The following is a 26,749-nucleotide window of genomic DNA, read 5'->3' on the forward strand; positions in this document are numbered from 1 at the left end:
ATAGCTGACGCCAATAAGCATATTTTTGGCATCTGTACCAGTTTTTTTTTTATATCATATCATATCTAACTCAAAATTGGTTAGAGTTGTCACAAAGGTCGCTTGAAAAAGGTAGCGGAAATATCAGTAACTTGTTACCAAAAGCCACATAAATCTCAGTCACTTCAAGTGTAAGCAATGTTACAATTTCGCCAATATGTTCTTTGGAGCAAAAACTCTGGTTGGTTTCAGTATGGTTATGAAAACTTCTAAAACAATATACAACACATACTAATTAGCTGAGATTGAAAACAATAGAAATGCTCGGTCAAACTAGTCATGCTAAATGAACTGAAACTGAACGTGTAGCTTTTATGCGTGTTTAATAACGTTATAGTTAAAAACTGTTTAATTAAAAGCTTGAAAATATTCAATCTTCATGAACGCTGCTGAAGTTGAACAAATCATAACAGAAAGTACGCCAAAAACACAAAAAAACAATGATACGTTTGAAACTAAGTCATTTAGTTCGACGAAAATTGAGCACATTTAAACAATAACATCTTGTACTATATGTAAGCAGAAATGGGAAACTCGGGCTCGGTTATTAGTGACAGCATACCCCCTAAAACTCAGCTAATATCACCCGTTAAACCATTTAACAGCTCTGGTCTTACTGGTGATGCTTATGATGTTCTGAAGTCTCATCGAGAGGAACTGGACGAGGCGACCAGATCAGCCAGTTTCAGTGCTCGAATTAGGGCACCGATAGTATGTGTGGACACGACTTGTGCCCGGACGAACTCAGCTGTCGTCAAAATGTGTCTGGAAGATCTCGGGTGGCACGAGACGCAACGGACTTTTGTAAGTCATATTATAGTTTGTTTTCATTTTTGCTTATTATCCACTGCGCGGCTCTCTATGAATGCCAAGTTTTTTGCTCTGATTTCTGCATAGTCACGTGATCTATACTTGAATCATACACGCAGAAGTTTTTTAATGCTAAACACCATCGTTGTCCGATTTACAATGCCATTTTATTCTATATACAAAGCCAGATTCCAGAAGCACCAAAAACTTCCAGCCTTTCAAGTTTGCACATTGGCTGATTCAGATAAATTGGATGACTTTGATTGAAGCCACCAAGAGACTCTGGAGCTTTTCGAGAACTTGGTTATATTTCTCGATGATGATGTTAACCAAAAACTCAATGATGTTTTAGCCAAAAAGTAAAAGCGACCTTTTCAAGTTCCTTTTCATGATTGTTAACACGCGGTTGCCATAGAGAAGTTATTCAACTTTGCGGTGACGCCGAGTTGTTGATTAATTTTGAAAGGATTATAAATGTTTTTAATCAATCATCGATGTAGATTGATAGCCACAGTGAGCATTCTTTCCTGAATGCATTCAAATCACTAAAAAATTTCTGAAAAAAGAGCCAGTACAAAACTTTTGTGAATTTTTGGAATTTGTTGCGAAATTGAAAAACTCCGAAGAAGATATAGAAGCATTGGAAAAATGAAAGTAAGCAAAGAAAAAACAAAAAGAAAAAAATGTAAACTGCAGTACGTAACGTAATGAATTTTTTCTACGGTTGATACAACATAGCAATAACTTGAGTTATGTGTATCTCAGACATTGCTGAAAATTGATCATATAATTTATACGGCGTTTTGGAAATCCAAGTCAATTCCAAGAAACTTGGTAGCTTTCTTATTTTTGCTTATTTTTAGCCTGCTTTCCAATCCTACACATTTCGTATAAGTTTACTTCGTATAAGTTTTTCATGGTTAATATATGTAACTTTTAAATTTGAATATGTACTTTTCTCGAAACTCAATTGAAACGTTGCCTTGTGTTAGAGTATACACTCTAGTAAATAAGTTGTGATCATAAGATGGAGCTTGAAATGATAGCTCAATATAAGAGAGAATAGTAAGACTCTCGCAATGTGGACCAGTTGGCTCAGTGGAGAGCACAGGATTGCAATCAATTAAGAGATTGTGGGGTCGCAACCCGCATAGGTCCCAAACTTTACTCTCACTATAATGGTGTTGACATTGAATCAACATAACGAGCAAAGAGTTACTCTAATACCTTGCTATAATGTTTACCAATTTTTAATTTTAAAAAATTCGTTTTCAATGTATTCTCCACGCAGTTTTTGAAATCCTAGTCAAACTATTATGACTATTTTTTGTCTTCTTCTTCTTCTTTACTATGACGCCTAAATGAGAAGAGATAATACTGTACTGGCATTTATTACGTTTCCATTTGCAAAACTTCACACGAACTGTTCAACTATTTCGTGTAATCAAAAACGCAATCTCCGTAATTGTTCCGGCCCACTTGTGGGGGGAGGAACTATATAATCAAATGAGTTTTTTTTTGTTCAGCCCTTTTTGGCCGATCGATATATTCATCGTAAAGAAATATGAGTGATATCATTAAAAAGCTGTTCCAGCGTAGAATTAAAATTAAAAAGATTTTCTTTTAAATTTCGTTCTTTTTCGAGGAGTTATCGAGGATTGAAGTTTTGTGTGAACACGGGATATTAGTCATGATTTTGTTCACTTTAGTGTAACTTTTCTTCAAATTAAGATATTTTCTATAAAAAAAGTATTTCAAATTTACATATCATGCCGCAAAATGAACCAATTGTGTGTTCCTAATAAACTGAAGGCGATAAAAAAAGACTAGTTGTGGTCTCATAGGGAAGTTCACTATAAAAAAAATCGAATTCTGTTTGAGAGCTATTTTTTTTAGAAAACATTTTAGTTTTTTTTGTTTTTGTTATAAGTCACCTAGAGACTAGTCACTATTTTTCATATCAAGGTTTCGTTAACGAAAAACCTCATATACAGTAAAATGAAGCCCAATGAACAAAAAAATCGTTTTCAAGGAATTGCTCAAGTTCTTTTTAGCTTCGACACCGAGTTTTCGTAATTTTAAATGAAAATTTGATTTTCTTTTTAACTATTTACTATCTACTATGGCATGAACTCATTGTTTAAAGGTGCAATATGTTTCGTAATGAGCGTTAAGTGAACATATATAGTGCTTTGAGTGGACAGCTATTGGCTGTTAAGACTAAGAAAAATTTTTCGAAAACATTTTTTGAACTTTAAACAACCCTAAACATATTTTCTGAACTGTAAGTCAGTCTTAGTAATGAGATTCCTACTGCAACAAATTTTTATCTCCTAAGCGGTTTTATCTACTAACTATTGGATATATGACTTCAATGAAACAAGATCTCAATTTTTTAATTTCTTGGGTTTTTTTTCGTATCATCGGTTACTTTCGACCCAATAACACGTTATCCAATAATTGACAGCTCCCATTGGCTTAAAAAATACGTTAAGTGGATCAATGATAAAGTTTTCAGAGAAAAGCTTTTGGTTTAAATGGCTTCGACAATTTATTCTTGCAATTTTCTCCTGATTTTTTTTCGTTTTCGTTAATTTTGCTGTTGTTTTCATAGTCATGAGACTTATTGTGATGTCTTATTGATAATCTATGAATGACAAACGTCATTGTATTCACATCGGTTTACAGTTGAGAGTATTTATTGACTTTCGATAAGCTAGTGATTTTAATGGCTGTGAAGACTTTGAAAATTTTTTTTTGAAAAACTTTTCTGAACATTTACTAATCTTAAACTTTTCGTGAACTATTAGTCAGTCACAGTAGTGACAGAACCCTCTTCTTGTCTACTGCAACAAAATTAAACTGGTTAGCGGTTTTATCTTCTTACTATTTGTTCTGTGACTTTAATGGCCAGATTTCAAAAAAAATTTTCAGATTCTTATATATTTTCGTATTATTGGTTACTTTTGAGCGCTTATCACAAAATGCTAACATTAATAGCTCCCATTGGCTTCAAAAAAACGTTCAATGGATCACAAATGAAGTTTTCAGAGAAAAGCTCATGTTTAAAATGGTTCAGACACCTTCTTCTCGCACTTTCCTACTGAATTTTTGGTTATTGCCTGTTTTTGTTGTTGTTTTCATAGTCTTCAGACTTATTGTGTTGCGGCTGCTCAGGAATCTCAGCGGAACCGATATATCACAGCCTGGTTCTCGAGTTTCACGCCGGCCTGGTTATTCACTGGGTTCGATTGACTAACGATTTCGCAGAAATAATTGGTCGTTCGGACGCATTACAGCACCTTAACTTTAATTTGATTGATTGAAGTTAAGAAAATCCTTAGTGATAATCTATGTCCAATCTCGTGCTGAAATTTGTAAGGCTTCAGCCCAAAGCCAGTACTACCAAAATTGATGAAGAATCGAATTTTGTCAATCTGAGAGCCAACTGCTCTTTGTAACAGTTTCTGATGGTTCTAAATACAATATGGTTTCACTATTCAAACAATTGGGTTAAAGTACATAATCAAATATTTATCATTTATAACATCATTGCTACTTGTTTCTGATTGGTTAATCAAGAAAATGATTTAGGTCATGTTTACATAGTAAATGTCAAATTAATGCAATATTTACATTTGTTGACATAAGCACTGCTGGTACGTACGTAGCACTAATTGCCTCAAATGTATGAGATATGATCTTTAATAAACACCTAAGGGTCCAAATAATTAACAAATTAAGAATTTTAAGAATAAATGACAAAATATCAAAAAATGCACTTTTTGCACCATATAAGTGTTAATAGCCACACCTATGGGTATGATGCAATAATGTTCGTTGGGTCCATGGATTGCTTAGGGGTTACCCTAACCGTGTGCTAAAACCTTGTGTTGCTCAGGGGTTCCCTTCCCAAAATGGAGGGGGGGGGGGGTTGGACAAATTTTCGGTCCCAACTTGTAAAATTTTTTAGTTTTTACCTTTTTTGAGTTTCGAGAAATTTTCAAATTTTAGGGGTTTAATTTCATTTCTGTTGCTCTGATGGCTCATTCTTGTGTTCATTAGTAGCGCCAACATCGCCGGCCCTGTTTTCGATCTCGGAAACACCATCATAGAAGACTGGCGCCAGTTTCACTAACGGTCTGTTGAATTCGCCATGTGCCATCTTGACTCTCGCTGATCGTACGACGCCATCGTCGCCTTTGAAGACTTTGATGACTCGTCTTATCTTGTAATCTTGTATTCACATTGTTTCACTGAATCATCTACCATCCACACAAGTTCTCTTTCTTTCAGATTTCGTACATGTTCTTTTGACCACTTTGATCTTTGATTCCATTGCGGAAGATGTTCTCGTGTTCATCTTTTCCAGATCAAGTCGGCATATGCTTGAGCCGTTTTGAAGGACTTTCGCAGATCATGGTAGTTTTTGCTGGATGGTATAAATGGTGCACTTGCATTTTATTGTCCTAACAAGAATTGATTGGATGTCAGGGCTGTCAGATCCTGTGGGTCGTCACTTACTGCTGTCAGTGGTCTTGCGTTGAGAGTTTGCTACAGAAGACACATCGTTGTACTGAATACCTCATCTGTAAGGCTTCGGTTGTCCAAGATTGCAATCATGACCTTCTTGCAACTTTGAACCAGTCTTTCCCAGATTCCACCAAAGTGTGGCGCTCCAGGGGGGTTGAACTTCCAAATGATCCGTCTCTGAGCTTAGTCGTTTTCAATCTTAGTTTTGTCCCACTCCTACATGAATGCTTTCAGCTCGTTGGCTAATCCAACGAAAATTGTTCCGTTGTTGCTGATGATTGTTTTTGAGTAGCCACGTCTTGCATTGAATCTTGTCACAGCAGCTAGACATGACTCGGTGTCCAATGACTGTGCAACTTCGATGTGTACTGCTCTCGTTGTCAGGCAAGTGAAGAGGCAGCACTATCTTTTCAAGGTACGTCTCAGGAACTTCACTTCAATGGGTCCGAAGTAAGCGACTCCAATATGGGTGAATGGGAAAACATGCTCATCAAGTCGCTCTCGTTGTAGGTCAGACATCGGTGGGTGGATTGGGTGGGCGTTCTGGTGTCTGTATTTGCTACATATCGAGTTGATTTTTCGTAATGCATTTCTTATTCCAATAATCCAGTACTCTCGTTGAAGCATGTTTCTCACGTATTCTATGCCTTGGTGTAGGTTGTCACGATGTACTCTCTCCAACAGAAGTTGTACTACTGGATGCTTTGCTGTCAATAGTATTGGGTGTTTGGCATTGTAAGCGAGGTTTGAATGCTTCAGTCGACCTTTCACTCGAATTGTTCCATCTTCTTCTATGAAGGGTGACAATTTGGCGATGTTCAATGTTTTCCAGATTTCTTTGCTGTTTGCTATCGACTTTGAAACATTCGGGAAGCTTTCGGTTTGAACAAATCGAAACAATATTTGTTGATGTCTTCTGCTTTGAGGGTACCCCTTTGCTTCGTCTTGAACCTCACGCAGTAGGCAATGAAGCTTTTAATTCGATTGAAGGTACTCTATCGTCGCCAGTCAAATAGTTGGTCTATTTTTTTTTCTCTGGCTACAGTACTGGTAGCTTGCTCAGCTTCAACTTCGTTCACTTGACACCATGGCTTCGGCAACTTTTCTTCATCTGCCTAATGCCATGCTGGCCCGTTTATCCATACGAACTCCTTGAGGCCTTCGATGGACATTCCTCGGGTTCCGCTGTCGGCAGGGTGATGTTAGTTGCTACTGAGACATTCTTTGTAGTTTCCTTCTTCGGTAGGTTGCTGTGCAAAAGCCTGTTGTGTCGCCTTCCACAGTTGGGTACACTGCATGTCCTGCTTTTGCAGTCCTTCGACATGTGACTTGGTCTCAAACAATTGAAACACAGTCGGAACTTCTGGACTTGCTCCTGTCGTTCAATTACTTTCATCGATTTGAACTTTTTACAAGTCCAAACGGAGTGTTGTCCGTCTCTGAAGGTCCATTCAAAATTCTTGGGTTTGCTTGACTCTTCAGTGTTTGAAGCAAAGGTACTCGTCTTCGGTTTATCACGGTTTTGAAATTTGTTTCTGTCAAACGATGAGTTTGTCTGTGCTAACAAGTTCTCATGAATCACGGCTTTGAAGGCAAGCCACTCTTTGAAAACAATCAGGTTGCCTCTCAATAGTCGACGATCTTGCATACACTGCAACCACTGTTATCTCAGTTTTAGAGAAAATTTTATCGTTGTTGACCTTAGCCCTGCTTCGGCTTCTAGGTCTGATGTGTATCCAAGTTGAGTCAAGGTGTTCACCACATTTGTAACCACATTTGCAAACTTGACAATGCTCGTGGAATCGTAGTGCCGAATTGGAGGATGAGTATGTATTTTCTTGAATTGAGCATTGACTATGACATCTGATCTGCCATACTTCTCACTGAGTGTATCCCAAGCATGATAGTATGTTTATGAGCTGATTCCCATTCCCGATATTGCTGCTTTTGCTTGACCCGTGAGACTGGTCTTCAGGTATTGCATCTTTTCCGTATCGCTGATTGGCTTCTGATGAACAACAACATCATAAAGACCTGACCATTCAGGCCATTCCAGGCGGTGTCTTGAAAACTCAGTCAGTTATAGTTTTGGCAAGCCACTGCTACCACTGCTTAGTACTGGTTGGTAAATGACTTGCGGAATGGTTTGATTCATTGTGCTTCTGTTTCTGCTGTCGGCAGACCCGTTTCGAGAGTTGTAAATGGGACTCTGACTCCTGTTTCTGTCTTGAACTGCTGACGTTCCCTGCTGCTGAAACATCATCCTGGTCAACGTTTGAGGTTCGATGAAAACATTTGGAGATAGTGGCCGTCTAGGGACAGACTGTTGAGCCACTGATTCTGCCCACCCGGCTGTTCTTTAATGATTGCGTCTTGATCCAACACTTTCTATCTCATCCGCCACTGATCCGGATGCTCTTGAGCTTCCTTTGATCAGCTCAAGTTTCAGACGTCTTTGTTCTTCGTCGGCCTCTGCTTTTTTTCTTTTGTTTTCAAGGGCTCGTTCATGCTGTCAAAGATAGGATTCGTCTTCTTGTTGTTGCATCTTTAGACATAACTCCTCTTCTTGTTGTTGCTGTTTTTGTTGTTGTAAACTCTTGTTCTCGCTGCTGTTGTAGTTGCTGCTGTTGTAATCGTAACCCTTCTTGCTGGCGACGAAGTTCAATTTCTTCCCGCTCCTCCACTAACTCCAACTGCCGCTCTCGCAGTCGTTGCTCTGTTTTTTTCTTAGCTCTCTGGTTTTTGAGCTCCATTTCTTCGATCTGTAGACTCCTCGATGATCGCGAGTTGGCGAAGCTGGGTTGGTTTCTGCTTCCGTGTGCAGCAGAATGCCTGGAAGAGCCCTCGAGGTTCTCCTCAGCGTTTTCTAGCGCTCCATTTACTGTATCAACTACAGTTTGGTTTGGGTCCTTGTCAACAGCCGCTTTGGATGACACTAATGATGTTTGATTTCCACAATCCTTGCTGAGCCTGTACTGCTTGATCAGGTCTCGACAGTGACTCCTAATATTGCTGAACACCACAAGCTCTCGGGAGCGATATTCTTGCTTTATCTTTTGATTCGATTCTGCGTAGATTTCATCTAGTTTTTCTACTAACCGTTCCACCTGATTACACAATGTCTGTTTTTCGGAGTCGCTTGAGATTTATGTGTTCAAGTTATTCTCCAAACTTGTTAGTTCACTGAAAATTGGGTGAGCAGCTTTCAGTGTTTTGTATAATCGAATTGTGTCTTCACAATAACCGCTGAAATCCGTGCGGAACATTTCTATGTCTCGGAGAAATGGTACTTTGTCAACTACCGATCTCAACTACCGAAATGGTACTTTGTCAACTACCGGCTTCAACAGTACCTTTAGCTGCTTTCTGTTGGCTTCTCAGTTGTCGTACGTCTCGAAGAAGCCACGGTATGCACTTCCGGTAGTCATTGGTTTGTTTTGTGTCAGGTAGCCTTCTAGCTCGGTGACACGTCTGGAGAACAATTTGAGTAGGTCAGCTTGCTCTTTCTCTAGTGTCTTCAGTTGACCACTCGTCTTCCAATCAACTGTTTTCCAGTGTTTACTGGTACTGCTGATGGCCATCGTAGAGATTTCGTTCTGGTCAACCAAATTGAATTGAAGATTCGTTGCTGTTCGTGTTGTTGTTGGTGTCCCGGTCGGCGGACCAAATGTTGCGGCTGCTCAAGAATATCAGCAGAACCGATATATCACAGCCTGGTTCTCGAGTTTTACGCCGGCTTGGTTCTTCACTGGATTCGATTGATTAACGATCTCGCAGAAATAATTAGTCTCTCGGACGTATTAAAGGACTGTAACTTTAATTTGGTTGATTGAAGTTAAAAAAATCCTTGGTGATAATCTATATCCAAAGTCGTGCTGAAGTTTGTAAGGCTTCAGCTCAAATATCAGTACTGTTGCTAACTTCTTTTCAAGAAAGCTCAATTAACTTATAACGCGGGAGATCTTAAGATCTAGCAAAACTTAGAATAAAAGAACAAAATTGATGAATAATCGAATTTTGTCAATCTGAGAGCCAACTGCTCTTTGTAACAGTTTCCAATGGTTCTAAATACAATACGGTTTCACTATTCAAACAATTGGGTTAAAGTACATAATATAAGTGCACCATATAAGTGTTAATAGCCACACCTGTGGGTATGATGCAATAATGTTCGTTGTGTCCTTGGATAGTTTAGGGGTTACCCAAACCGTGTGCTAAAACCTTGGGTTGCTCAGGGTTTCCCATCCCAAAATCGGAGGGGGGCTGGACAAATTTTCGGTCCCAACTTGTAAAATTTTTCAGTTTTGACCTTTTATGAGTTCTGATGAAATTTCAAGTTTTAGAGTTTTTTATTTCTTTTCTGTTGGTCTGATGGCTCATGGTTCTGTTCATTAGTGGCGCCAACATATTGTGATGCTTTATTGATTAATTATGCATAAAAAAATCCTTTTCCTTCTATCGGGGCATCTTGGAGTGTGTTTATTGACTTCCGTTGAAAGCTATTGAAATTAATGACTGTTAAGTCCTTAAAAATAATTTTTTGAAAAATTTTTAAAACATTAACCAATCTTAAATTTTTGAAAACTGTTAGTCAGTCTCACTATTGAGAGGAACCCCTTCTGTTCTACTGCATACAAAATAATCTGGTTTCCGGTTTTATCTTCTACCTAATAGTTTTAAGGCTTCAATGCCACGGGTTTTCATATTTTTTTTTAACTTTTGGATACATTTTCTTTTTTTTTGGTGCCCTCTAAAATCTTATCACATTATCTGAATCTTGATAGTTCCCATTGGTTTAGGGAAAACTTTAAATTAATCATTGATAAAGTTTTCAGATTAGAACTTATGATTTAAATTGCTTCGACACTTTCTTCAGTCACTTTTCTACGGAACTCTTCGTTTTTGCAAGTTTTTGTTGTTTTCATAGTCAATGACTTGTTGTAACGGTTTATAGATGAAATATTAATGGCAAACAACTTTGTCATCGCATCAATTTAGCGTATTTTTTGGCTTCCGTTGAAAGCTATTGAGTTTTATTGCGTTGATACCACGAGTTTTCTTAAAGATTTCGCGGTTATATTTGTTCAAGTTTGGTGATTTTTGAAGTTATTTTTTAAAAAGAATCTCATTGCTGTTAAGAACATTATTTGAAACTATAATTCTTTTTGAAAAGTTCACTTTTTAATGCCTTCAATACTTTTCTCGCTCAACTTTTTTCTTGAGTTTGCTGTTTCTCCTGCTTTTTTGTTCTTCAGCTAGCCATAAAATGCTGACCAGTCGCATAAGATGTAATTGAGTGTTGAATGAATGATGATACCCAAAGAACTCAGTGTATAGTGAATAGTCTTAAAGTTTATGATATACATTTTCAATTTTATTCAAACTTTTCTGTTTTTGTTGTTCATTTCCTCAACTTGTAACTTATTTTCATCATTGCGAGGTCCCGTCCAATTTCTTGTATTTTGTAAAATAACATCTCTACATGTTTGATTTGTAACTGGCGTTTTGGTTGTTGGACAATACGCGTTTTTCTTTCAACACAATCGCGAAATAACATATCCCAATGGTTTTCAAATGTGGCCTAGGTGAACTTAGTTAATATCTCAGTATAAATACTTAAAGTTCAAATAGTAGAAATAACAAATGAACCAAAAGTACATAATATTCAGATAATATTTTGGTTCCGTAATATTTTTTAGTAATTTGTCAAGGTTTATTTAGTTAAAAGCTAATGCCTTTTAAGACTTTTGAAATTTCTTGGTTTAAAAAATATTGACTAATTTTCGAATGTCGCCTCATTATTCGTTCTCTTTGTCGACTTGTTACCTAGTCTCATTAAGAAAATATTCCATCTGCTGTATAGTTAGGAAAAAGTTGATAGGAATTTTGTATAGTTAAAATTTTATCTGACTGAATTTTGACATTGTTACTAGGTGCTTTTATGTTTTGATATTCAGTTTTTGCCGTAAAATTTTTGTTTTTGCTAATTTTGTTGTTTTTGTTTTTTTTTCTCGTAGTCTCTTTAACGGCAGATCTCGTTGGCGCTGTAATGAGGCATGGCATTATGTAATTCAATTAGTGGTGAGATTGTGTAACGATTGTTTTTATTTTAATTATCTATTTTTGATACATCGTCATTTGGTTGACAATTAAGTAAAGAATGTTGATAAGCTCGGGTTGGAACATCATGTGCGAACGCACATTAACGAGCCTCCTTGTTAATTCTCTCTTCTCTTGTTTTTTCAATCATTCGATTTTTCTTGCAACTGGAGATGGAAATTGCTTTAATTTAAGATATTCTTCAGGGTTGAAGAAATTCTGCAACAAAATGTCAAGACAGGTGTTTAAAAATTTCCGCGCGAAAAAATTACATATTAATTTCCGGAACTTTTGAAAGAAATTCTTTGAATATTTTATCAGTTTGACTGAGTCTCGAACTCTTTTTTCGTGTGTATCAGCCATCACTTAATGCCACTTATTATCTAGAACGACTTCCCGATTAATTTATTACTTTTGATAAATCATTTGGCAACAAATGAACACAAACGCGCTTGAGTGCTGAAAATTCAGCGACTTTCCGAAAAAAAACGTTCTTTTTAGTCTAAGATCAAAGTAATTGATTTGGATTTCCAAGAATCATTGATAAAAAGCGCTGAAAAGCTCTGAAATTATTTACGAAACGCGTTGAAATTCGAGCGCACTTCTTTACACAGTTTTAGCGGATTTCAGCGTATTATTCTTTTAAGGATTTTGAGCAATTTATGAAATTTTAGCGCATTCAGTGCAATTGAGCGCATTCAGTGCATTGAAAATTATTATGTTTTAGGCAACAGGGCATAAACGAAAGATTCCCCACATTTACTGGAGCGCCTGTAACATCAGTGACGTCTACCCAATGCAAGTATCCCTCACACGTGAAACATCCGTGAACAAACTACCGGGCATGATCGAACTTGCACACAAACAGAACTTCACAATACTCATGCGTAGAATGCAGGCATTGTTCCCGGATGATTATGATTTTTACCCTGAGTGCTGGCTGCTCCCTCAGGAGTTCAAAATGCTCATGGAGCATTATGAGAACGGAAAGCAGGATCCAAATAAAGGCAAAAACTGGTACATCTTAAAGCCTGACGCTGGTTCACAGGTAAGTTTTTAGAGCTTTGATTTCCAACACCTTTTCTAAGTTTTTTTTAACTTGGATTCGAGTTTCCTATAACATATTACAACTTACGATTTATTTTATGATTTTATGAAATCGGAAAATGCTTTTAACACTATAAAAACAAACTCGGGGGAACTATGCCCAGGCCTAACAAACACTTGTCGCTACGAAATTTACAATTTTATTCCGCGGAACAAAATTGTAAAGTTGGCAGCGACAAGTGTTTTTATTGCCTGTACATATAGTTCCCTCGAGTAAAAGTCCGGCAGTTCCTGTTCAAATCAAGAGACAGTCGTTGTATTTTTAACAGAGCAAATTAGCACTCGAGTTAAATGTCACCTGTCAAAACAGATTTAATTTTACATTTAATATAAAACTGGTTAGGGCATGCTTATTTGGAATTTTCAGTGTACAAAAAGTGGTGAAAATTTTTGACTGATTGATAACTAACTGTATAGTTTAATAAAGGGCGCGGGCATCAGAATAGCTGACCACCCAATGAAACTAGACCTGGACAATGGGAAAAAGTATGTGGTGCAGCAGTACGTTAAGAACCCAGTGCTACTTGAGGGCCTAAAGTTTGATCTAAGGACCTACGTGCTCATCAGGAAGTTGGAACCACTCGAGATCATGTTTGCAACCGAGGGCATGGCAAGGTAAAAAACAATTTCTCTTTATTTTTCTGTTGAATGGAATTATTGTGAGTATTAAAATTTCTACACAAATTGCATTGTTTTGTTGCCGGGGAGCGATAGAAACCTTTCTATTGAATAAAAAAATATTTTCAGTCGCTCTCAAGAAAAATTTGTGACATTTAGTTTTGTCCTATTCGTCTTCTTATGTGACCTTTTGTATGAAAAAATTTATATCCGACGTTTTTTTTCGTCTAACTGTTGGAGGTTTCATGTAGTTTCATGTAGTTTTTGTTAGCTCGGAACGGGATAAGTTTACACAAAATATAAAGTTTCCTACTGCGCTTAATTTGAAAGAAAACCTTTATAAAAACACAATTTTATAACTTTGTTTATTTTTAGCCCTAATCAACAGTGACAATAGTTTGGTTGAAAGACTAGCTGTTTAGGTTAATTGCGTCTTTTTCATGCAATGTTTTGTTTTCGGTTTACAGAAAAAAAAGTGTTAGTTGTAAAATTTATATTTTCAAGCGACCATTTATAAAAACACTGAAGTTTGCAAATGGTGAACAAGCTGGCGTTGTGCAGAAAGTTTTTGATCAAACTTTGGTATTCATTAATTTTTTTAAAAGTTCGCAATAGTCCAGAATATACCGTTTTGAAACGTTGGAAAATTGTCGGCATGCTCTATTTTAGTGAGACAAAGACCTTGAAGACCCCAAGTCTTTTTCCAAACTAGTCGATGTGTTCGGTATGTTTGCTTCAAACCAGAGGAATTATATCAAAAATCTGTGCAATTTGTGAATTCTGATAAATCACGTACAAATGTGAATTATCAGAAATCACATCCATGTTCAACAACTTTGATACATTCTAGGTTTAAAATTAAAACAAGAATTTTATGTCTATTCAATTGGCTTTTGTCAAAGAGCCACAAAATGTTTTGCTATAATTAACACAATTTTTTCACATTTTTTCTCTATGAATTGCTGTAAAAATAAAACTGACATACATATCGAGTACCTTATTAACAAAAACTCAAATGTTTGTATCGGGAAAAACCGATGTTTTCCTAATATTCAAACCAACCAAACCGGCCGTTCGTTACGTTCAAAAACAAAATATTCCAAATCTTCCAAAACTGAAGAAACAGAAGCTTTTTTACATTCCAGACCGAACGTCCCAAAGATTTCCAAAGTATAAAACCAAACATACCGAACAAACCGCTTATAACGAAAAATTTGTACGCAGTACTTGATTGGTCTTCTAAACCAGGGCGTCAAAAAAACTCTTAAATGTCTCCTTTTTTGAATAACAGAACCTGGTGGAACAAAAGAACAATAATCAAATCAGTCCTGCGTTTGATCCGTCTGGGAAGCCATATCCATGAGCGATATTTTGTTTCAGAAGGGCCACTGCTCTTTTCCTACATTAACTTTCGTTTGCTTCTAAGATTTTCAATTACAAGTTTTTTGTAGGCGAAGAGCTTGATTTCGGTCTTAAGCTCTTTGACCAACGGGGTATAACTGATAAAGTAGTAACTGAATGCTTGGAATAATAGGGTGCACATTTTTGGCTTTTTGAATTTTAATTCTAAAATTTGGCATAGCATCATGAATGTCAGGGGTTTTTGATATGATTTTCAAAATTCCATGAACTATATTAAACATATCTTGAAACACTTTTTAAGAAACAGAATTCCATGAGCACTTGTTTTAACCTTCATTAGTTCAATTTTCTCTCTGTATATATTTGCAAAACAATTTGGAATTTGTATATGGCTAGAAAATAGGATATGTTTTGGAAAAAATTGTGGTTGTCAGACCGTGATCATTTCCTGCAGCGTAACAAAAAATTAAACTTTTTTGAGATAAATTTTCTAGAAAGCTTGTCAAAAGCACTATTTTTTTCTTAGAAAATGCGAATTAATTCGTTGGTGCGTAGCACGGTTATAAAACTGCTTTTTATTAAATGGTTTTCGGAGTCAACACTAAATGCTTAACTTTTAAGAACTTTTCATTTCTTGCAAAAGATAATTTTTTTATAACAATTTGCAAGTTTCTTGCAAAAGATGATTCATTTGCAAGAACTTTCAAGTCGTACTTTATCTTTTAAGAAGTAGCAAGTCGAACGACTAACTTTAACTTTTTTCGCGAGTTCTTACCGCTCAAGTTCAATTCGTATTAGTTAATTCAAAATTAACATTTTATCATTTATAAAGCACGTTGGAATAAGTTGCTCAGTTTGGACACCACAATACAGAGCGGCTTAAGTTGATGAAACAGTTATTTTTCAATTTTATTGACTCAAAAAGGTCCTTTTGCAATTACGTTAATAAATAGTAGATCTGAATATCTGAATTAGCTTCTTCCAAATTGCTTTTTTAAAAGTGTTTCTTAAGTTTTATACTCATTTTGAATTTGATTAAAGTTTCATCTTCAAATGTCAACTTTTTAAACAAATTAATTTCAAAACATTTTAAACATCTCTCCACATTCACATTTTGCGATGATTTATTGTTTTTTTTGCTCCAATACAGGCAAAAAGATGATCTTAAATAAGAAGATCTAAGATGATCTTAACTAAGATCTAAAAACTACGAACATATGGAAGAACATATGTTTTAAGTCGAATGTTCAACTTGTTAGAACCCTGTGAGTCGAATGGTAATCTTTAAAGAACCTTGTAAGTAGAAGGGTTAACTTGCAAGAACTTGGAAGTTGAATATTTAACTTGCAAGAACTTGTAAGTTTTGGAAGAAAAATTAGGAAGGCGATGAATCACCTTGCAACAACTTGCAAGTTCTTACAAGTTAACCATTTGAACTCGACCCGGGTTCTTTTTTACTTACAGGTTCTGCACAATAGAGTACACGACACCTACAAAAGAAAACTCTAAGAAGACTTTCATGCATTTGACCAACTACTCTCTCAACAAAAACAGTCCAACTTACCAAGACACTGAGTCAACGGAGAGTGGTAGCAAACGGACCATGACAAGTGTGTTGAATGAACTTGAATCAGTTTATGGTTCAGCTTTCGCCGCCAATAAAGTGCTGAAAAAAATTGAACAGATTTCAGTGAAGATTGTGGTCGCTATGATGCCTGATTTGCTCATTAATTATCACTACGAGTTCGCCAGTACGGATCCTAAACCCCAATGTTTTCATATACTTGGTAAGTTTTATTTTTAAACTGGCTTGGTACCCGATTTGGGGAGTTTTGGATCTAATTGCTTTTAATTTACATTTAATAGCAATTAAATGTTTCACGTGCACATTACATAAGAGATAGAAATTGAAAAAAAAAATATTTCAATAGTTTCTGAGATGTCATTATTTTCAAAGATTCGAGGCCGTCGAAGGTCTGGTGGAACTTAACTCCGTACTTTCGAATTGATAAATTTTGCAGCGTGAATTTACGAATTTTGTAAAATTAACAGTTGAAAATTTTATAAATACAATGGCCAGCTATACTGCAGGTCTCGACTTTCTGCTGGACGAGAAAGGGAACCCTCTGCTACTTGAAATTAATGCGAGTCCAAGTCTAAGTCTCTCATCAGCAACAAGCGAGACAACTTCAAGCCCAACAGCAAACCCAACTACAACAACCACCACAACCAATCACCCATCTTCCCACTTCCCCCCAAATGGTACGAGTTCAATTCCTCAAGCTGGACAAGAAGCAACTGGAATTGAACAGACGCAGGCACTGACTGAGGACCCGTCGAATTGTGAGGAACAAATTCAGTCCTCGTCTCAAAGTGTGAACAGCAAGGTTGACGAGAGCATTAAGAAGCCGATAGTACTGGAGTCGCTGCTTTTAGCTTGTCCACAATACCAGATCATACCAACTTGGCAAGTTCAATCTCTGTCGAAGTTGATTAAAAAAGCAAATATTGATCATTTTAGCCAAAATGAAATCATTTCAAGCCAAAATGAAATTTTAATACAATAATAAAATGCACAGCTATAGAGTTCTGTTATTGGATCATGCGCTAAATTACGATTGGCGCTTCCCGGGTCGAGGTTTGGCGGTGAATTTTCGTAAGAAATGCGGTGAAATGCGGTGAAAAAAAAATAATTTTCACCGCGTATTTCTTACATCTTTTTGCGGTGAATGCGGTGAATCGCTGTGAATTATTTATTTTCACCGCGTTCTCAGTGTTCTTACAAAAAGGAATCGTCCCACGCGGGTTCGAACCTCTGACCTCCTGCATGCCTTCCACTCCTTAGTCCACTTCGACAACTATCACTTACTCTTTTGAAATTTCTAGTGAATTTAAATCAGATTGAGTATTTTTGGAAATCATATGTGGTGAATTTTTTTAAGAAATGCGGTGAATTTCGCGGTGAATTTTTGTAAGAAATGCGGTGAAATGTGGTGAAATATTTATTTTCACTGAATTCACCGCAATCACCGCATTTCTTACAAAAATTCACCGCATTTCTTACAAAAATTTACCGCATCGACTTTTGTGGCAAAATAATGTAAGAAACGCGGTGAAAGCGGTGAATGCGGTGAAAAAAAAATAATTCACCCCATTTCACCGCATTTCTTGCAAAAATTCACCACATATGATTTCCAAAAATTACTCAATCTGTTTAAATTCACTAAAAATTTCAAACGAGTATGTGATAGTTGTCGAAGTGGACTAAGGAGTGGAAGGCATGCAGGAGGTCAGAGGTTCGAACCCGCGTGGGACGATTCCTTTTTGTAAGAACACTGAGAACGCGGTGAAAATAAATAATTCACCGCTTTCACCGCGTTTTTTACATTATTTTGCCACAAAAGTCGAAGCGGTGAATTTTTGTAAGATATGCGGTGAATTTCGCGGTGAATTTTTGTAAGAAATGCGTTGAAATGCGGTGAAATATTTATTATCACTGAATTCACCGCAATCACCGCATTTCTTACAACAATTCACCACATTCACCGCATTTCTTTAAAAAAATTACCAAAAAACTTTGACCAGGGTTATTTGCAGTATTGATTTGTCCCATTGGAGGTAGGTAATTAGGAAATCTGTATGAAAATTCGAAACCACCTAATTTAGTTACGCTAGACACATTTAAATGCTCTCGAACGAAGTTTGAAGCAATTATTGTAATTTTTTGTTCTTTAAATGCAAAAAATTTGCCTATGGCCGTTTTTTGCTTTTTTTCCAAAACATATATTAAATCTCAACTAAGTTTTTTATCGCTTGATTTCTTAATTTTTTTCGTGATCCGACGTAAGTCACTTTACGTTTTAATAGTTTGCGAGCGAGAGCTGAGCGCAGCTATTGTTGGTCTTCACGTGGTTTTCTTACCACCAGAACAGGTTTATATCAATATTTATTTTCTTGAGGCTTTTATGCGGCGTTTAGACCAAAAAGTGGAGTTGAATCAAATTGCCATGTGAACTAATTTTAGCTGACCGAGAGAAGTTTTTTGTACAATTGCTGCGTTGGCGTTGAATACATTTTTCTTATAAATTTTTTTAGTTTTTTTTCTTCCTTGAATGGTGCCAAAATTATTAACCCTTTCAATTGTTTTTTTTGTCGTATTGGTCTATAGTTTAATACTAAGATTGCTTTTTCGACGAAATACTTTTTAAACCACAGCCGCGGTAACATCTTTTCCTACGCATTTGATAATACATTGCGTTTGAAGATGATGCATTTTAAATGTAAAATCGGCTCTTACTTTGTTATTTAGTGCTTAATTCAAGGTTTAATGAAGTTTTCTGTAACTTCAATCTTTGAACGAAATTTTTGGTAATCAGTGCATGTGGTAACGGTCTTTCAGTAAATCAGTTTCTGTTGTTAGAGCGACACGTTTCTCTTTCATATTTTTTACATGTAAAAAACCGAGTTCTTTTTTTTGTCGATATGTTGTCCTGTTAAGCACCGCGAAGGATATAAATCTTTTTTAAAGGATATTTCAAAAGTTTTCTTGCCGTTAATTTTTTCAGATTTTTCCTATAAGAGCAGTCTTTATAATTTTCTCCGCATTTTTGGCAAAATATTTCAAGACTTTGCATCGTTTAAGTTAATCTCTGTGCAATTATTTAACAGTAAACAGCTAGATGTAGTAACTGATCAATTAACCCGTACATATCATATATATCTACGTAAAATGTTATTTTAAAATCAATTTTCAATGTTATAAAAATTGCGTCTTTCGAAATTCTTTGAAAATTGTCTGTATCTTTTTTATTGTATGACTTCTTTTCGTTTCTCAAATGAACATGACAAATTTTTACTTACTCTTTTTGCTCTGCTAGCTTGTGTTTTTCCAAAAAGTCCCTAAGATCCTTTTTTTTCTGATCTGAGGATTTTACTATTGCAAACATTCTGAGAGATGTTATTGATTGAAGGGGCTGATATTTATTTGCTTAAAAATTTCAAGCAACTAAATTTCGGTAACAAAAACGTTTTATGGTCTTTAATTTTACCTGTTTCTTTCATGTCTCTTTTATGTTCAATCTCAAGACTAGTTTTTTTGGTCACAAGCGACTGATCTTACTCTCTAAACGTTTTTTCAATCCCCTTGAACTGATTTTGTTAAATTTTTTGCTGGAGTTGAAGTCAATTGGCGATACATTGAGGTCAACCAATTACAACACTGTGCATTAACTTTGGTTTTGACACCTTTCTATTTTCAATTTTAACCATTCTATTCTTAGAGGCTGCAGACATACGAAGTTTAGTTTCTGTTTACGTGGAAGATATCTTTATTTCTCGAAATAACTATTAAAATCCTTATAAAAACAAAACTTTCCGGTAATTGGTAAGATTAGTTCAAATAGTATAAAGGGAATATTGACGTAGTCGTCAGTATAACTGAACTCAGTTGTATGAAATACTTGATCGTAGAACCTGAATGGAATTCTCAGTCACATCAATTAGTTAAATGTAAATGATAGAATTGACTTTTTGTGTACAAATTGACTAACATGTCTGGCAGAATTGAGTTGAAGCATAGTTGCGCTATCCCAATGTTCGGCAGCATTAATTAGGCATTGAAATCAAATCTCTAGATCTTGTTTAACACCTATTTAAGCAAGAAAAGTGAAATAAGTTCTCAATCATCAACTTATATTGTATCGCCTTATGGAATATGTTGAGCAAATATGCTCTGCCAAAAAGTCAGTGCAAAAATTCAGAACAAATAAAACAGTTTATTGACAATTGATCGCGATTTTCATCACAGGGGAAGAATCAAAGCGTATGCTAGTTGAAATTGAAGTGTGAGTGTGAGACCGGGAACAAATGACGAATTCCTAATTACATAAATTTTCTGGAAAAAATCTCTAATTGTTTCAAAAAAATTATAGAAAGATCCTAATCAACTCCCTCAGTGTCAATAAACAGTCAAGAACACTTTGTTCATTGTGGGCCAAGACAAAAGACGGTACGCTAGGTGAAAAGTTCAACATGCCTACTAAGCCTGTTTGTCATATAAAAAAAGAAGATTCGGAATTTTTAAATTTAAGGTTTCTCGAGATGTATTCAAATCAATTCTTTTGTTTTGAAGTAAACATATATTTTATTCTAATTAAAACTCTCGGGTTGAATGTCCACATGCCTTCAAATATTAAATAAATTAATCATGCCATCAGTGTTGTTATTACTTTTTTTATCTCGAAATTACGGCTGCTCGTTTCATAGGCAAAAATAGGATTTGAACGCTCCTAATTGTCTGTTAGCTGGTATCCTCCTGTGCTGATCGAGCAAAAATTCTGTTAAAATTTTTCTAAAACATGTTTCACTGTTTAAAGCTCTCACTGAAGAGAACAATTTTTCCCTTTTTGGAAGCTTTTAAGGATGAAAGTCTGGTGACTCCACTTGGTTTTTGTTACGTTTGTTATAATAATTTGAGTTGTTCTCTTGTTTTGTCCAGCTTTTAGGCAAAACGTTTTGAGTTTTTTGGATGTTCTGCAGTGTCTGATATCTGTTTGACGTTTCAATAAGCTAATTTTCGAGATAAACAATTCATCTGGAAAGATACGATCTTTGATGAGAAGATCAGTGGAGTGTTCAAACTTTTTTCAAAACTGCTGTCGATTTCTTGCAGGACGGAAAATTTGAAAGCATATGCTGTATGAAAACACTTGATTAAGCGCAATTTCGCTCTTGGAGAGGTGCTCATCTTCACATAGTTGATAAGCGTACTTAACAAGTGAAGTAGCCAAGTTTTAATTGAAAAAAAGCTCTTTTTTGTACTCTTCTTAGAGTACGTTTTGCGGAATACGGAAAAATTAATAGAATAGTGTTAGAGGTACGTAATGGGCTGTGTTAAAGCGCACTGATAAGCCTTGTATATGTCTGGTCTGATGACAGTTAGGCTCGTCCAGTCCCCCATATTGACTTTGAATTGGTAGGTGGCTCTGTAAGTCATGAAATGCCTTTGGACATATATGTGTGACTGTAATGGGAAAGTTCGGTGTATCTTTATGTTTCAGGGGTCATATGACTACACTGAAACAGAGCTGTGCAGTTAACTACCCGAAAGGCATCTTCAAAAACACAGAGGTTCCCTCAACAGAACCCATTCTCAAACTCATCTATTGTCACAAGGACAAAAAGACAGACAAACTGCGATTCTTTGAGAAGGTCGCAGCCATATTTATTCAACACATGACGTGTAAGAGGACTCGAACTGCATTGAACGCAGCGGGTGTAGGCAATAGACAACAGCAGATTATAACAGCCAGTTTGACCAGCCAGTATCAATCGTTAGTTGTTTGCAAATCGCGTAGCATGGTATAATTTATGGGAGTTATCGATTACGATGGCAAGGGAGACAAAATTCCATTATTCAATTATTTTGCACAAAACTTATTGATTTTTGCACGATAAAAAATTCAAGCTGAGCACTCTCGGTACATTTTATGTAGCTTGAAGAAATTTGAAACGAAAATAACCTTTTTTGCCACAAAAATAGTATTATAAAATGAAACGCATTTGAAATTTGAGCTACAAATGCTAGAGTTCAACTATTTCAAAAATTAACAAGGAGGCTCGGTAATGTGCGTACGCACATAATGTTCTGACCCCGCCCATCTACATTCTTGACTTAATTGGCTACCAAATGATGAAGAGATGGAAAATTTTCAAAAATATACACATCGTTCAATAAACAACCAATGAATACGATAATGCCATGCTAGAGGGCCGATGGAAGTTGTTGATAATAGGACAACTAGAAAAGACAATAATAAAAATCAAAAACAACAAACATTATTTACGACCAAAACTCTAATAAAATCTATAATAAAAGATAACCAAAGCTATAAAAAATCTTAACGAAATCAAACTCGCATCAGATAAAAACAAAAACAATTCAAATTAACCGGCACTTCATTAGAAAAAATAAGGGACCTTTCTTAAATGCGACTAGTAACAAGTAGACAAAAAAAGCAAGTAGGTGCGAAGTTCAAAAATAATTTTCCATTTTTGAAATTAATTAATTTCATAGTTATTATTGTCGTTAGATATCAACTGAAACCACCAAAATGTTCATTTATATCTACACAGGAAGGAATTATGACGTGTCATTATGCATTGTTCGATTGCGCAAAATTTCGAAGCCAATTGGACCAACGGTTATTGGTATAGTTTTAAAAAGAAACCAAAACTCCTTTGAAATATACAAATAAATAAAAACCTATCATTTTATGAAATCTCGTAGTAACGATAGAAAAAAGCCAAGAAACAAATGTTTGAAGCTAAAACCATTATATATTATAGCTCACTTGAAACCAGTTGTGACTTTTGTTTACAGAGGCTGAGCTACGAATCGATCGAAAAACTATTTAAAGAATACAAAGCTCAAAAACCCAAAATTATTTTAGAAAACAGATATTTTCAAAAGTCACAACAGACTTAGGATTACAACAAAAAGTGGCGGTTTAAATTTCAACACCTCAGGATGCCAATTGGATCGGTTAAAAATGAGACTAAGTCACGAGCCCACAAAAAAAACAAATCATAACGAGGCTAAAACTTCCAACAATTTTCTTTTCATCTTAATATCAACGAGTCTTCCATATAAAAGGACTGCTTAGACATGCCTGCAAAAAGAAAGCCAAAAAAGACCAAAACAAAAGTTTTTTTATGAAACTATATGATCGAAGCAATCAGTCACAACGCACAGCAAAGCACGGGAAAAAATGTTTGAATCAAAAAATGTAATTAGGATTCCCAATGAGCGAGATTGAGTTACATGGTGTCGAAAAAAAAGCAAAAAGGAGACAGATGAAACAATTAATTTACTTAATTTGAAATTCGTAAAAAACAAACAGCTATAAACTGATTCATCTAACTCGGTTGAATTATACTTGTTGGGGAAGCAATTAATATCTATCGTTATCGTGTATATGGCGTACAACAACGAAAAGAAAGACAAATTATGCAAAATCAAAAACCCAAAAACTTTTGCGAGATAACTGTGTCTCAGCCCAAAAAGCAATTCAACATAAACAATCAACATATCCAGATACGCCTTTTTCCAACGTTGTTTATTTTTGCTACAATGCCTTTCTTCAAGTGGAGTTGTCAAAAATGTGACATTTTGAAAAAGAAACAAAATGAACTCATAAAATATGCAATTATGATAAAGAAAATCAAAGAAGAATTGAAAACGCGTAGTACCAAAATCAAGAAAACATTAGTTGAAAAAATTACCTCTACCGACATTAATTTATACATCACAGGAGGTCTGTTTCCGCCTGTTTTTAGTGAGACTGCGCCCGAAGTTGAGAGAACTAAGAAAAAATAGCTGCAAATTTCAAAAATTCACCAATATTTTCTCAAAAAAATATATATTTAAAGTCTTATTATCATTAGATAACACCCGAAAAAATGTTTAGGTTTTATTATATCTTCTCAAAAACAACTGGATCTATGATTTGGGAAGCAAAATCATTAGACTACAAAAATTATACGAAATGAAAGCAAAACGCAAGAAGTCCTTAAAGTTTTTACGAAAACAATTGGTCAGAGCCATTAAAACCTGAGCTTAGTTCTGAAACCGTAATAAAATCTCATTTTGTCATCATTTTTTTAAACAGTATTTCTCATTAAGTGAGCCCTGATTTGAAATTTTTGTCCGCAATTTACATAAAAAAGATTTACATAGCTGAAAATTTTTGAAAAAAAGGTTGTGCCGCAATAAAATCTAAAAAAAATATTATCACAAGGATTCATGGTGAGATCAAGATCAGCCCAGATATTGCTGAGCGTCTAAAAACACTCAATTGTTGAAACGGATGCAAAATAGATCTGTTCTATGCTTAATTTTTCAGTTTGTCAAAAGAAAGTGCGTTTTGCAGAATTATCGACTATAAATTTGCAAACAATTGGCAAAATTATAATTCCAGAAGACACTTAACACCAGCAGGAGTACAAATAGCTTTTTTGAGATTAGGAAGAATATGGCCGCAGCTTAAAGGTGTGTACTTCCAGTAAATTTAGAGCAGTTGGGCTAAAAAAGCCATTTTTTCGACGAAAAAAGTCTGAATTTTGAAAAACTTAGCATAACTTCTAGCCAAAAAATTCGGATCCAACAATTCAGCAGCCCTCTTCTATCTTTAGAGATAAAATCAATTACACTACATTTAACAATTTTAAAATAATTTAGTAATATTGTCGAAAACTTGGTTAAAATTGACGAAAACTTGGTCAAAATGTGAAAAAAAGCAGCTGATTTACGTCTAATATTCACAAAATTTTAGACCTTCAGAACTGCCTATAAAAAGCAAAAATTGAAAAAAACTTTTCAATTCCATATTCTACGCTGGACGGGCTTTCTAATGATACCACTCACAACTCTCTACGATTATTATATCGATCGGCCAAAATTGACTGATCAAAAAAACCCATTTGAGTATATAGTTCCACCCCCCTCAGAGAGGGGTCGGAACAAAAATGTATGGAAAATAAGCTTTAAAGAAGTTTTTTCTGTGCTGCTGCCTGTAATTACTGTTCAGAAAAAGATCACTGCAATCAAAATAACGCAGAGTGAAGCATTTGAATTCCAGTTGATTATTGTATTAAACTTTTTTAAACTATTTTTAATTCCCTATTGTGATTGTTCCTTACGTCGTTCGGGCAGGGCGCCGTTTTATCATTTTTTAGGCAATCTGTTGTTGTCAATGTACAATACCTGTCAAGCAAATCTGTTTTACTGCTCAAATACTTTTTTCAAAATTTATTTAGTTGAATCCTTTCAACCTTCTTTGTTTTTCTCTTCTTCAAAAGACAAGATAGGACATAGAGAAAGCTCCCCAGTAACTAAAAGTTGAAAAAGTGTCTCGTTACTACTTGAAAATATTTTTGATTTCTAATCACTATTTGCAAATCTCGCGTTAATCAAGTTGTATCATTTTTTACTTATATGTTTTAGTTTTTTAGCTAAACTTCAAATATCTTGTTTACTATGTTTGTTAATTACTAAAAGTATTTTACAATATGCTGCTTTTATCGTCCGTTTCTTACAGATCACAACAGTTTTGGAAAAAAAGAATCCCTTCGCTTACACCGTTAGTGGTCCCGAATCAATAGGGACAAAAAGTTATTCTGTCTAGAGAAATTTCTTTGTAACAGAAATTAGAACTCACTTATGAGGTTTGCAATCTCTGACTGGAATAATCTAATGAAAGAGGCAAGGAAAAATGAGAAAACCAATTTTTCTTCAAAGCAGTAAAAATATCTTCCCAACTCAATTTAGAATGGTTAATCTTGCAAGATTATCTTTCATTTCACAAACATGCGATTAATTGGAACCCCTACCCAAGCAGGCCCAGCATTAGATCAGCATCTTGTTTTAACTTTCTCCATTGCAAAATTGCAAAGATTGTAAAGATTTACAACCAATACCCAATAAGTTTTAATTTTTCCGCGCAAAATGAAAAATATAATAAATGAAAGGAAAGGGCATATATGAATATTATTACTGAAATGAGAAAAAAATGAAAGCAATTGATAGTAACAAATATTATTAAAAAAATATAGTCGCTTAAAAAATACATATCAGTGTAATTATGTTAAAATTGAGATTGACAATTGTAATTGTGGAGATCCCGATTGTTCAATAATTTTGTTAAGAGTTCTATTTTATAGTGCTCAACGGATCAGTGAAAAGATTAAGTTGCTGGCTGAATTTAAATTTCTTTTGTAAAGCACATTTATCTAATTCAATTTTGTTTCAAACTCTCTATTATAAGAGACGCAACCATATCTTAGATAAAATTCTGCACAAAATGAAATATAATGCTCCTATAGAAACCAATGAGAGCAGAGCTCGACCGTAGCGATCTTGCAAGGATCTGGCAAGATAACCATTCATCATGCAAAAACTTACAAAAAAGCCATCGTCTTGCAAGATCTTGCAAGAAATGCCAGTTTGTAAGAATCCTTCTAGATCTTAGAAGATAAACAGATGATGTCGTCTAGGGCTGCTTCGAATTTTTATCAAATCACTATTTTGGAATGACACTATTAAATCGTGGCAATTCTTCAATTTTTAATAACAAAATTGAAAATATGATGGATTAACATTTGAATTTATTTTTTGTCAACTCTA

The 26,749-nt window shown here is 35.2% G+C and overlaps 1 protein-coding gene across 1 annotated transcript in view; it reads left to right on the top strand.

Annotated features, from left to right (window-relative positions):
- Positions 1-388: 388 nt before the first annotated feature.
- Positions 389-26,749, top strand: part of LOC142344133 (uncharacterized) — a 58,052-nt gene continuing 31,691 nt past the window's right edge. Inside the window, exons 1-6 of the mRNA XM_075395658.1 lie at positions 389-843; positions 12,209-12,529; positions 13,016-13,203; positions 16,033-16,355; positions 16,660-17,035; positions 21,627-21,899. Of these exons, the coding sequence (XP_075251773.1) occupies positions 565-843; positions 12,209-12,529; positions 13,016-13,203; positions 16,033-16,355; positions 16,660-17,035; positions 21,627-21,899 (1,760 nt within the window). The 5' untranslated portion in view covers positions 389-564. The remainder of the gene's footprint in view (positions 844-12,208; positions 12,530-13,015; positions 13,204-16,032; positions 16,356-16,659; positions 17,036-21,626; positions 21,900-26,749) is intronic.

Source organism: Convolutriloba macropyga, chromosome 8 (assembly GCF_964194025.1).
Source record: "Convolutriloba macropyga chromosome 8, txConMacr16.3, whole genome shotgun sequence".
In the NCBI taxonomy this organism is placed as follows: domain Eukaryota; kingdom Metazoa; phylum Xenacoelomorpha; order Acoela; family Convolutidae; genus Convolutriloba; species Convolutriloba macropyga.